The 13,923-nt window shown below is 45.7% G+C and overlaps 1 protein-coding gene across 1 annotated transcript in view; it reads right to left on the bottom strand.

The window, feature by feature from the left end:
• rnf122 (ring finger protein 122) overlaps window positions 1-13,923 on the bottom strand; it is a gene marked incomplete at its 3' end in the record, with an annotated part of 40,269 nt that extends 26,346 nt beyond the window's left edge. The window contains exon 1 of the mRNA XM_079827880.1: window positions 13,792-13,923. Coding sequence (XP_079684006.1) covers window positions 13,792-13,816 — 25 coding nt within the window. The 5' untranslated portion in view covers window positions 13,817-13,923. The remainder of the gene's footprint in view (window positions 1-13,791) is intronic.

Here is a 13,923-nt window from a genome sequence, read left to right on the forward strand (position 1 = left end):
CCCACAGACTGTTTTCTCTCCTGCCCTCCGGCAGGCGTTTCAGGATCCACCGGACCAGGACCAGCAGACTAAAGAACAGTTTTTTCCCCAGAGCTGTCTCCTTACTGAACTCAAACCCCCGTTGATCCACTCCCCTCATATACTGATAACTCTCATACCTCACATCCACCTTCACTTTGTTATTTGCACTACCGACTGTTTATTACAGTAACAACTGTTTACTTATGCATTTTGCACTACCATACCGTAACTGGATTATGCTCATTTGCACTGCCGACTGTTATTTACAGTACCAACTGTTTACATTTGTATTTTGCACCATACTTCTAACTGTAATATGCAATCATTTCCACTGCACTTTTACACTTTTTTTCGGATAGCTTCGGTCCATAATTTATTGCACTACCTTAATCCACTGCCATATTCCTCATTTTAGCCTAACATATCATTGTATACCTCTATCTGTAAAATTCTGTTTATAGTAATAGCCATCTGTATATTATATTATATTCATAGTACATATCCACCTGTAAATTATGTTTATAGTATTAACCATCTGTATATTATTCACTGTACATATTCACCTGTAAATTCTGTTTATAGTAATAACCATCTCTCTATTTATAGATATATTTATATATATTCAGTACATATCCATGTCCTGCACTTATGCAAACGTTGTATATCCTGCACTTGCTGCTATTGCACTTCTGGTTAGACCTAAACTGCATTTCGTTGCCTTGTACTTGTACTTGTGTAATGACAATAAAGTTTAATCTAATCTAATCTATATTGCCAAAAGTTTTGGGATGACAGCCTTTACATGCACATGAACTTTAATGACATCCCATTCTTAATCCGTCGGGTTTGATATGGAGTTGGCCCACCCTTTGCAGCTATAACAGCTTCAACTCTTCTGGGAAGGCTTTCCACAAGGTTTAGAGTGTGTTTATGGGAATTTTTGGCCATTCTTCTAGAAGCACATTTGTGAGGTCAGGCACTGATGTTTGACGAGAAGGCCTGGCTCGCAGTCTCCGCTCTAATTCATCCCAAAGGTGTTCTATCAGGTTGAGGTCAAGACTCTGTGCAGACCAGTCAAGTTCCTCCACACCAAACACGCTCATCCATGTCTTTATGGACCTTGCTTTGTGCACTGGTGCGCAGTCATGTTGGAACAGGAAGGGGTCATCCCCAAACTGTTCCCACAAAGTTGGGAGCATGAAATTGTCCAAAATGTCTTGGTATGCTGAAGCATTAAGAGTTATTTTCACTGGAACTAAGGTGCCAAGCCCAACCCCTGAAAAACAACCCCACACCATAATCCCCCCTTTACCTATACTTGGCATAAGGCAGTCAGTGCCATTCTTGGATTGCCAGACAGAGAAGCGTGATTGGTCACTCCAGAAAACGCATCTCCACTGCTCTAGAGTCCAGTGGCACAGTGCTTTACACCACTGCATCCCACGCTTTGCATTGCACTTGGTGATGTAAGGCTTGGATGCAGCTGCTCGGCCATGGAAAACCATTCCATTAAGCTCGCTACACACTGTTCTTGAGCTAATCTGAAGGCCACATGAAGTTTGGAGGTCTGTAGCTATTGACTTGAAAGTTGGTGACTTCTGTGCACTGTGCGCCTCAGCATGCGCTGACCCCGCTCTGTGATTTTTCTATGAGTTGCTGTTGTTCCCAATTGCTCCACTTTGATATAATACCACTAACAGTTGGCCGTGGAATATTTAGTAGTGAGGAAATTTCACGAATGGACTTATTGCACAGGTGGCAGCCTATCACGGTACCACGCTTGAATTCACTGAGCTCCTGAGAGCGACACATTCATTCACAAATGTGTGTAGAAGCGTCTGCATGCCTAGGTACTTGATTTTACACACCTGTGGCCATGGAAGTGATTGGAACACCTGAATTCAATGATTTGGAGGGGTGTCCCAATACTTTTGGCAATATAGTGTATGTTTGAACCAGAAACTGATTCTGAAGAAGAGGAAGAATTAATTATACAGGCTCGTCTACAAGTCAGTGTATCAGAATGGTGATGCCGTTTTATGTGTCGCTCTTTACAACGTCAGACACATAATGATGTTTCAGTAACAAAGTTCGGGAGGAGCACGTTCAAATGATCTATCTAATCATCATGTCATTCCAACCAGCTGTCAGCAATCAGTAATCAACATGTCTACCCAATCAGCACAAGTGGAGGATCATATAAATACCCAGTCAACTCACCAATGTTTCTCGACAAGTTTTGCAGCATTTGGTCCTTACCATCCGTTACAATGTCTGAGATAGAACTTTATCCGTCCGATGACGATTCTCTTGTTGCCCAGGATCCCCTACAGCATCCCACCGATGCAAGGAGCACCCCGACTCAACAGGACACAGCACCCAAACCTCCAGCAACACAACGCGGCCGTCGGCCCAGCCGCGCCGCCTCCCGTACCCCGAGACGCCGAGGCTTGCCATCGCCTCCACCATCAAGACATCCATCATCTCCAGCTTCCTCCTACGCTTCAGCACAACCTACGATTCCAGCAATAGAAAAATGGACCGTGTTGGGGTTAAGGCAAGCGCTAATCAGCGCTGACGTGCATTTTTCTAGAAGAATGAATAAATCTCAACTATACAACCTGTACGTGTCTCTCCAAGCAGCTTCTCCATCTCCAAAATCCACTCCACTTTCCAGAACCGCCAACAGGTCAAGAAATCACAAGGCTCCAAACTCACGGTCTCATAAAACACCCTCTCCGTCCCTCGCAGGACCGGTCCTTCCTCGAGCGCCAGTCCGCTGCAGCAGGCCTTCAGCTAGCCTGGGCCGCGCCCCAGATCCCGCCGCCACTGCCACCGCTGCCGCCGCCGCCACCCAGCCCAACTCGTCTCTCTGCTCCGCCGAGCTACAGGCCGCAGCCTTTTCCAGCGTTGCACCACAGCTCACAATGCCAGCTTCCTTTTCCCCAGGCTGTCCTTTCAGCGTGAGTATGATTCCGCCAGCAGCGCAAAAATTTAGCGCGAGGCTGCCTCCGCTAGCGGTGCAGGCCCAGTTGCCTTTTTTTCCTCCCCAACTTGGCTCTTTTCCCACTTTTCCCGTTCCTCCTCTGCCGGGGGCCGACCTAAGCGAGAGGTTGCCTCCGCAAGCGGCCTCAGCTCCAGCTTTCCTTCCTCCTAACACTTTTCCCCAAACTCGTTCTCCTTTTACCTTATTTTCTGCGACACCAATGCCCATCCCGCCGAATGCTACAGCCTTGGAACCTCCCCCTGTTGCCAGCAACATCAGAGCACAGATCCTCACAGGTGCGGATATCGATTTATCTTCCCTTCTTTCTTTACTCCCTCCCTCAGTTTCAGATCGTCAAATCGACTGTGGTGATTTTGCAGTCACTCTCAAAAACCCAGCACATAATTCATCCCGCATTCTTTCATTCTCTGAATTTGCAGCGAAATAATTTGCGCTGCACTCCCCCACAGGAGACGAGAATTAAACGACTATCTCGCGATAATTGCAGAGCTTGCGTTATCGTATGGAGGGACCCATTTTTATACTTATCATAAGCTGTTCTCAGCAAAATGCGCCGTCCGTATAGCTCAGTGGAACCAGTGTCCTTACTGGGGCGCTTTAGACACAGAATTACACAACAGAGTGTTCCTAGGCTGCCGTAACATTTCCTGCGCGGTTTGCAGATCTGTTTCTCACTCCACCACAGCTTGTCCTTTGATTAACCCTTCAAATTCCCCCAGCACGGATTCACCACAAGTAAAATCTACCAGTTATGTCCCGCGGCCAGCAAACATCAATTTCAACGACTCTTCCATCGATTCCAAAAGAAGAAACACCTTTTCATCCAGCAGTCAAGTTTGCAACAACTTCAACTCGGGACGATGCTCACGACAACGTTGTCGTTTCATGCACATTTGCAGCTATTGTGGCGGCGCTCATGCCCGCACAATATGCCCTGTAAAAAGAGGCGTAAATAAAGATTCAAAAAAATTACCTGTCGACTCCCGTGAATTTTTCCCGTTTGTCTACTGAATTGTCTCACCACCCTAACACTAACTTTACTGACTATTTACTGTCTGGTCTCGAGCACGGTTTCAAACCCGGCGTGGAAAGCCTCCCAACTCAAAGTATCATATGTGACAATCTCCAGTCCGCTCTCGCTGAGCCTGATACAGTTGATATTCTAATCAATAAAGAAATCGAATCCGGCTTCATGATCGGACCCTTTAACACTCCCCCTTTCGAGTGTTTCCGCATCAGCCCTATCGGAGTGGCCACCAGGAAGTTTTCAGGCAAAAAACGCTTAATTATCGATCTCTCAGCCCCTCACAACTCTCCGTTTCCAAGCATAAACAGCCTAATCTCGCTTGAAGAATTCTCTCTCAATTACCACAACATCGATCAAGCTATAACCTTGATTCAAGATGCGGGTCGCGGCGCTTGGCTCGCCAAAGTCGACATCACTTCCGCATTTAAAGTGATGCCAATCCACCCAGATTCATGGCATTTATTCGGCGTACGTTGGCACGGAAAATTTTACTTTTCTGTACGTTTAACTTTTGGCTGCAAAAGTAGCCCCAAGATTTTTGACATGCTATCAGAAGCTATCTGTTGGATTCTTTCCAACAACTACTCAATTCCCTACATAATTCACTTGCTTGATGATTTCCTAATCATCTCACCACCAGGCTCCATCCCGGCTGCACATCTTCTCACAGTCCAAAAGGTCTTCGCTGAGCTCGGGATTCCAATCGCCCAAGACAAAACCATGGGCCCAGCCACGTCCATCGAATTTTTGGGCATTAACTTGGATACAGTTAACTTCCAGGCCTCACTTCCCAAGGAAAAAATCGACAGGATAATTCTGGTCGCATCCACCCTCCTAGACAGTCCAAACTGTTCCAAACGTGAGCTACTATCCCTGCTCGGCCACTTAAACTTTGCGATGCGCATCATTCCGCAAGGCCGCCCTTTCATCTCACATCTCCTCTCCCTCGCATCTTCAGTTCACGCGCTAGAGGACCAAATCTCCCTAACTAGTTTGTGCTGCAACGAGCTCAGTTTATGGATAACTTTCCTTAAACAATGGAATGGGCTGTCTTTTTTCTATAATAATCTGGTTTCTCTCCCTGTGGATATTCAACTGTTTACCGACGCAGCTCCCTCCATTGGTTTTGGGGGATTTTACCAAGGCCGTTGGTTCGCATCCACATGGCCCACCCAGCTGTCAGACTCACCACAGTCACTAACATCCTCAGCACTGTTCGAGTTGTATCCTTTAGTCGTAGCAGCCTTCCTGTGGGGTAAAGAATGGTCCACGAACAGCATTTTAGTGCACTGTGACAACGAAGCAACCGTGCATTGCATTAACAAAGGACGTTCACATTCCCCCGCACTAATGCCTCTCCTGAGACGCCTCATTTGGATTTCAGCCTGTGACCAATTCATCATAATTGCAAAACATATTCCTGGGTCCAAAAATCAAATAGCTGACTCTCTCTCTCGTTTTGCTTTCCAGAAATTCAGGCTGTTAGCACCAGAGGCGGACCCATTCCCAACCCCAGTACCTCACTATTCAGAGCTGATGTTCCCATAAACCACCCATTGAAACCCCTCCTTGACGCCTCTCTGAATTCCATTCTTCAAGCCGTTTCCCCCAGAACCCTCCAATCTTACTTAACTGCATGGAAGTGTTTCAAGTCTTTCCACTCCACATACAACCTGAATTTCCCTGATTTTTCTTTGCTTACCATCACTTCATTCATATCTCATCTCAACAGTATTAAGAACCTCCAAGCCAGCTCCATCAAGGGTTATCTAAGCGGAATTCAATTTTTTCACAAACTCATTTTTGGTCTGCCCTCTTCAGAAATAGCCAATTCACAAACATCCATGCTCATCAAAGGCATCCAAAAAACCCAACCCACCCACCCAGACGCCAGACAACCAATAACTCTAGATATACTCACTAAATGTATCTCCACCCTCCGCCGAGGCTACCACTCCACCAATACCTCCCGCACCCTGGATGCAATGTTCATTTTGGCCTTCTTCGGTTTTCTCAGAAGCTCAGAACTCACCATCACGTCCACCTTCAACCCAAAGGTCCATCCTACAATTTCTGATCTATCAGTGCTAGATGACGAAACCATGTCTTATTTCATCAAACAAAGTAAGACGGATCAAATGAAAAAAGGCCATTTCATTTACATTTTCAACCTCCCATCACCAATCCAGCCGTACCAATCCCTTTTAGCTTACCTACATTTCAGAAGCTTGCAGACTAAATTCCCTTCTGACCCACTCTTCACAGACGATTCCAACCGCCCTGTCACACGTTTTTGGTTCCAAAAACACCTCAAGTCCATACTGATTCAATCCGGCATCCCAGCAGACCACTTTTCTAGCCATTCGTTCCGCATAGGTGCAGCAACCACAGCCGCTAAAAAAGGCCTCTCCCAGCATCAGATCCAAGCACTCGGTCGCTGGTCGTCAGAAGCTTTCAAGAGCTACATTCGTTCTAATCGCTTCCACATCAAAGAAGCCCAACTGACTCTAATCAGCTAAATCTGTTTCCATACAGCCAAACCTACAGGATCTCCGCATCTGCTTCATTTCAACATCATCAATCCAATAAGGGAAACGATCATACTTTCACTGCCCCGGGCAGCATCTCCCCAGTCGCTCCCGCTGGAGCCGTCACTGCCGCAGCAGTGTTATCAATTTCGCTCCAACAGAAGCTCAGTTTCTCCATCCAACCGGTTTTACTGCCAAAGCAGTGTCATCTCTTTCATTCTAACAAAGCCCAGTTCTCTGCCCAAAAGGTCTTCACTGCCGCAACAGTTCCGTTTCCATTTCCGTTCAACTTGCCTCTACTGCCGCAGCAGTGTCATCTTTTCCGCTCCCGCAGGAGCCCAATTCCCCGTACAACTGGCTCACTGGATAGTTGGAAAGCAACTTTGAAACAGCTCGTCTCCACTGCCGCAGCAGTGTCATCAACTCCGCTCCCGCAGGAGCTCCGTTACTCCATTCCAAACTCGCTCCACTGCCGCAGCAGTGTCATCAACTCCGCTCCCGCAGGAGCTCTGTTACTCCATTCCAAATTCGCTCCACTGCCGCAGCAGTGTCATCAACTCCGCTCCCGCAGGAGCTCCGTTACTCCATTCCAAATTCGCTCCACTGCCGCAGCAGTGTCATCAACTCCGCTCCCGCAGGAGCTCTGTTACTCCATTCCAAACTCGCTCCACTGCCACAGCAGTGTCATCTTTTCCGCTCCCGCAGGAGCCCGATTCCACGTACAGCTGGCTCACTGGATAGTTGGAAAGCAAGTTGGAAACGGCTCGTCTCCACTGCCGCAGCAGTGTCGTCAACTCCTCCGCTCCCGCAGGAGCTCCGTTATTCCATCCAAACTCGCTCCACTGCCACAGAAGAGTCATCTCTTTTGCTCAGGCTGGAGCTCAATTCTCCATACAACTGGCTCATTTGATTGTTGGAAAGCAAGTGAAAAATGACTTGTCTCCACTGCCGCAGCAGTGTCGTCAAATCCGCTCCCGCAGGAGCTCGGTTACTCCATTCAAACTCGCTCCACTGCCACAGAAGAGTCATCTCTTTTGCTCTGGCAGGAGCAAAATTTTCCATACAACCAGCTTATTAGACAGTTTGAAAACAAGTTGGAAAGGAAGGAGTTCGTTGCCACTGCCGCAGCGGTGCTATCTCCATCCCCAGCTGACTACCAACGAGGTTCACTTTCTGATACCACGACCATCAAAACCTCAGACGATGACAAGACTTCCCGATCCAGTGACTTACCCTCACCTTCGATTGGCACAGCATCAGTTTCATGCTCTGCAACTTTTGGGGGGTATCAACATCATTTACCGGCTGCTGTCCCATGTTAGTTGCAATTTTTGGGGGGAGTACTCTGGGTTCGGGCCAAATACCGAGCTCGGAGCCCTCTCCTCGGACAGCACGCCAAATACGCATACCATTCTTTCTATCTGACTTATTTGTAAGTGTGAACTCGTGAAATGATGTTTCAGTAACAAAGTTCGGGAGGAGCACGTTCAAATGATCTATCTAATCATCATGTCATTCCAACCAGCTGTCAGCAATCAGTAATCAACATGTCTACCCAATCAGCACAAGTGGAGGATCATATAAATACCCAGTCAACTCACCAATGTTTCTCGACAAGTTTTGCAGCATCCCTCCACCACCCCATCTTCCTCACACTCACCTGGTTACTTCCTAAACCAGACATACGGGGGGAGTACTCTGGGTTCGGGCCAAATACCGAGCTCGGAGCCCTCTCCTCGGACAGCACGCCAAATACGCATACCATTCTTTCTATCTGACTTATTTGTAAGTGTGAACTCGTGAAACAGTATTTGGCTTGATTAGGTTATCAAACAGCTAATAATGTGTTGCTAATGTTACACAAACATGTTCCTGTTCACCGTCTCAGAGTCAGACAGCGGGGTCGGTTCTAGGCAATGGCAGGGGTGGGCTGAGCCCACCCAAACGTTTGCCTTGCCCACCCAATCAGAATTTAGGAACTGATAGTGTTCATTTGTTTTTTTACAATTTATGCATTGATTAAAACAATCTGAGGTGGGCTCTGTGTTGAAAGTTTTGATGAGAACTGTAGAATGCCCCAAACAATCACAAAAATAACACCAGAAATTTGCAGTATTTTTTTGTTTATTAAAGGGTTAGTTCACCCAAAAATGAAAATTCTGTCATTAATTACTTACCCTCATGTCGTTCGACACCCGTAAGACCTCCGTTCGTCTTTGGAACACAAATGAAGATATTTTAGTTGAATTCTGATGGCCCTGAAAGGCCTCCATTGGCACAATGGCACGGTTCACTCTCAAGACCCTTAAAAGGTACTAAAGACGTCGTTACAAAGTCCATCTCACTACAGTGGTTCTAAAATAACTTTATGAATCGGCGAGAATAGTTTTTGTGCGCAAAAAAACCCTAAATAACGACCTATATAGTGATGACGATTTCAAAACACGGCCTCATGAAGCTTCGAAGCGTTATGAATCAGTGAGTCGAATGAGCAGTTTGGATCGCCAAATTTCAGCACTTTGGCGGTTTGACACGCGATCCGAATCATGATTCGGCTCACTGATTCATAACGCTTCGAAGCTTCATGAGGTTTTGAAATCGTCATCACTATGTAAGTTGGGGCTGGGGCTCGTATGCGAGCGCCTGGTGGCCGGGCCTTCCCCCACGGGGTCCGGCCGGGCTCAGCCCGAAGGAGCGACGTGGGGACACCTTCCCGTGGGCCCACCACTCACGGGAGGGACCGTAAGGGGCCGGTGCAAAGCGAATCGGGCAGCAGTCGAAGGCGGGGGCCTAGACGACCCGATCCCTGGACACGGAAACTGGCTCTTGGGACATGGAATGTCACCTCGCTGGCGGGGAAAGAGCCTGAGCTTGTGCGTGAGGTTGAGAGGTTCCGACTAGAGATAGTCGGAATCACCTCCACGCATGGCTTGGGCTCTGGAACCACACTCCTCGAGAGGGGATGGACTCTTTACCACTCTGGAGTTGCCCATGGTGAGAGGTGGCGGGCTGGTGTGGGTTTGCTTATAGCCCCCCAGCTCTGCTGCCATGTGTTGGAGTTTACCCCGGTGAACGAGAGGGTCGTTTCCCTGCGGCTTCGGCTCGGGGATAGGTCTCTCACTGTTGTGTGTGCCTACGGGCCGAACGGCAGTGCAGAGTACCCGACCTTCTTGGGGTCTCTGGGAGGGGTGCTGGAGAGTGCTCCGACTGGGGACTCCGTCGTTCTACTGGGGGACTTCAACGCCCACGTGGGCAATGACAGTGAAACCTGGAGGGGCGTGATTGGGAGGAACGGCCCCCCTGATCTGAACCCGAGTGGTGTTCAGTTATTGGACTTATGTGCTAGTTACAGTTTGTCCATAACGAACACCATGTTCAAGCATAAGGGTGTCCATCAGTGCACATGGCACCAGGACACCCTAGGTCGTAGGTCAATGATCGACTTTGTGGTCGTTTCATCTGATCTGCGGCCGTATGTCTTGGACACTCGGGTGAAGAGAGGGGCGGAGCTGTCAACTGATCACCACCTGGTGGTGAGTTGGATCCGATGGCGGGGGAGGAAGCTGGATAGACTCGGTAGACCCAAACGTACTGTGAGGGTCTGCTGGGAACGTTTGGCCGAGTCTCCTGTCAGAGAGATCTTCAACTCCTGCCTCCGGCAGAGCTTCGACCGGATCCCGAGGGAGGCTGGAGATATTGAGTCCGAGTGGACCATGTTCTCCACCTCCATTGTCAAAGCGGCTGCTCGGAGCTGTGGACGCAAGGTCTCCGGTGCCTGTCGAGGCGGCAATCCCCGAACCCGGTGGTGGACACCGGAAGTAAGGGATGCCGTCAAGCTGAAGAAGGAGTCCTATCGGGCCTGGTTGGCTTGTGGGACTCCTGAGGCAGCTGACATGTACCGGCAGGCTAAGCGGACTGCAGTCCGGGTGGTCGTGGAGGCAAAAACTCGGGCCGGGGAGGAGTTCGGTGAGGCCATGGAAAAAGACTATCGGCTGGCCTCGAAGAGATTCTGGCAAACCGTCCGGCGCCTCAGGAGGGGGAAGCAGTGCCCTACCAACGCTGTTTACAGTGGCGATGGGCGGCTGTTGACCTTGACTGGGGATGTTGTCGGACGGTGGAAGGAATACTTCGAGGATCTCCTGAATCCCGCCGTCACGTCTTCCATTGAGGAAGCAGAGGCTGGGAGCTCAGAGGAGGACTCGTCTCTTTTCTGGGTTTCTGGATATTTTACTGAAATGTTTTTACATAGTTCACCTTTAAGGTAATTACAAGGAGTTGTATTCGTGAATATGTATCTTGTAAATATTAATATGCATCTCTGATTTGATTTTGTATTCATGCCAAGTTGAAATTAGCTTAAAAAACGCTCTCATTTAAGAACGTGCATTTATTGCATGGACAGAGCTAGAACATAATGAGTGTTTAAAATGCAAATGCATAGTTCAGTTGAAACCTTGTCCTCTTTGGCTTGCTGTTGATGCTGTAAACTGAATGTACGAGGCAAGCTGACTGTTTAATAACAGCACTGAAATAAAAATGCGCTGTTTATCTTTTAATCAGTTTAGGGCCATTCACACAGGACGCGTTTATATGCAGGTCTAGAGACATGTTTTTTTTTTTTTAATGTTTTTTTTTTTAACTTGAGTGCCGCGTTTATAAAGCCGCGTCAAGGCCGTAACCATGTCTTGAACATTGTGGGGGGGGGGGGGGGGGGGTTTCACATGTTTGTGACGGTGGGAAACGGGTGGTTTCAAACCACATTTTTGGTTCACTGCAGTTTTAAGCAGTAAATACTCTGCAATAGTGTTGACTGTGAAATTTGCACATGGTTTGTCTTAAAGCATATAAAAAACTCCACATATAAACAACATTATAGCTTGATTTTCACAACAGCGGGGCTTTAACAAAAAAGCAATCTGAAAATGTGCATGAAATATTAACAACCCTACGAGATTAGAGGGCTCTCGTCTGTGAAGTGCTTTCAAGACAAATATGGAATGACCTATAAATATGAAACAAGGGTGTAATCGAAATATATTCAGCAGCCCTCAATTAATCTCAACATTCTAGACAGAATGAGAAGTAGGTCTGTATCAGATCTAAAAGAGCGATCAGATGAATGCCACACCCCTGTATTGGGAAAATATAAATAATCTACTCAAATATCATTCTATCAGGCTGACTGTCCCTATAAGTGTCAAAAGCTTCATGACTCTGCATTAAAATTGGGTGTGATGTATATATGCTCTTTTAACCAGTATGTGTATATGACAGTTGGAGAGTGACAACAATGAACATATGTATTAAAGGGGTCATGAACTGCATTGTTTTATAATGTTTCCTGGGGTGCACTTATAGTGTTAGTATGATTTTTACATCAAAATTGTCATCATTTAGAAATAAAGAGTATTCCTACCCTGATTTTTGCCTCTGATTTGAACACTCTCTGTCTGCTGTGAGACTTCAATGTAAACGCCCACTGCTGTGATTGGCTGCTGTGAGACTTCAGTGTACACGCCCACTGCTGTGATTGGCTGCTGTGAGACTTCAGTGTAAACGCCCACTACTTTCATCATAACTAACAGTGCGAACACAATGTAAATAAGAGATTTGTTGATTATAACGGGAGTTTTGGCGCGAGTCAAAACTCCCGTGTTTGATTGACAGCTTCAATGATTGTAAAGGGAGCGTTAGAATTAACACGGTTACTTGTGGCATTACTGTCGAGTCCATATCGTAAAAGTCTGTTTGCAAATCCTGCGCCGAAATTGCGACTGATTTACCAAATCCACAGTGAAATGAACCGAATACAAATAAATAATACTCAACTGAGACATTCACATTCTTGAAAATAAATAAGCACATTCTTAGCATTAGGGTCCTTTGGAAGGTAATGTTATTTTTAGTGCAGTGATCCTGCATCACTCTTCTCTCCTCATCATCTCACTAACACACCAGTGGGCGGGCCCAACGTTGCAATGATGAAGTAGGCATTGATCTTGGTCTTTCACCTAATGAGTCGTTCTCGGGGCTTGATTACAATAAAAGCAGTTTTTGGACTAACAAGGAAGTTTTCAGTTCTGAAAATTGCAGGATATTCTTATAGTATGATGACCTCAAAAGCTCAAGGAAAATTTGATTTCTCAGTTCATGACCCCTTTAAGTGAAAAAAGATCTGGTCAACGATTTGACCTAAATCTATTAAGTTATTAAAAAATACAAATGCAAATATAATACAACAGCCTACCTGTAAACTAATAAACGTTTTCAATTTCTGAATTAATATTATTACTTAAAAATTATTATAAATGTATTTTGTTCATTTATTTAAAATAATATACCATATATAAATCACAATTTATCAATATTAATTTTGTCCACCAAATCAAAGTCAGTGTGGTGCAACTAACAAGCAGGAAGCCATTTTTTGTAATGTGACAAGAAAATGATGGCCTGGTTTTACATAATTACGATAAAATACTTAGATTAAGCCAGGATTAGGCTTTAGTTCAATTAGGACATTTAAGAAGCTTTTATAAACGTGCCTTAGAAAGAAAGAAAAAAACATTATTGGTGTGCATCTTGAGACAAAACAATGACACTGACATATTTTAAGATATTTCAGTGGAAGTTGCTTTCAGTTAAAACAGCTCAAACATGTATTTTAGTCAATTAATTTGTGGTGAAATTACGCTTTTTGCTCAGGTCAAATGACTAAACCCTATGAAAACTTCATATAGGCTATTATTATTAACTATTAGATATTTGTGGCTCAAACATAGGGTTATATTATAGTTGCAAAAAAAATAATAGGCTACTTGAAAAATATGTTTGAAACTTACACTGTGCAGTGTATTCAGTGTACAAAGAAAGTATTACACCACTTCACATTTTACTCAATAACTCTTTTGGGAAACAACAACTTTTTTGTAGAAAATGAGGAATAAACGTTTTTCAAAATGTATGAAAACAATATGGATAGCAATATAACATTTCTAAGATCTGGCACGTGCGTTTCAAGCTAGATTTTTAAAGGATTTCTCCTCATCATCTCAGACATCCTTTGTCATTGACCCATTTAGCAGAATCTATTGTTTGTGTATATAAACCCACCAGTCTACCCTCAACCTCACATATTTTATTGTGTTTTAATATTGTAGCCTATAAAATCCCACACAGTATTCCAGGAAGGATAAAGGTGATCTTACCGTTGCACCACTGGAAAGGGTGCATCTATCCACCCGTGTGATTCCTTTATATGAACGGATGTGTGTTTATAAACAGAGATGATGCTCTGTCAGGCCATTCAGCACATCTGGATTCATCTGACTAAACACAGT

Source organism: Gobio gobio (genome assembly GCF_949357685.1).
Source record: "Gobio gobio genome assembly, chromosome: 10".
In the NCBI taxonomy this organism is placed as follows: Eukaryota; Metazoa; Chordata; class Actinopteri; order Cypriniformes; family Gobionidae; genus Gobio; species Gobio gobio.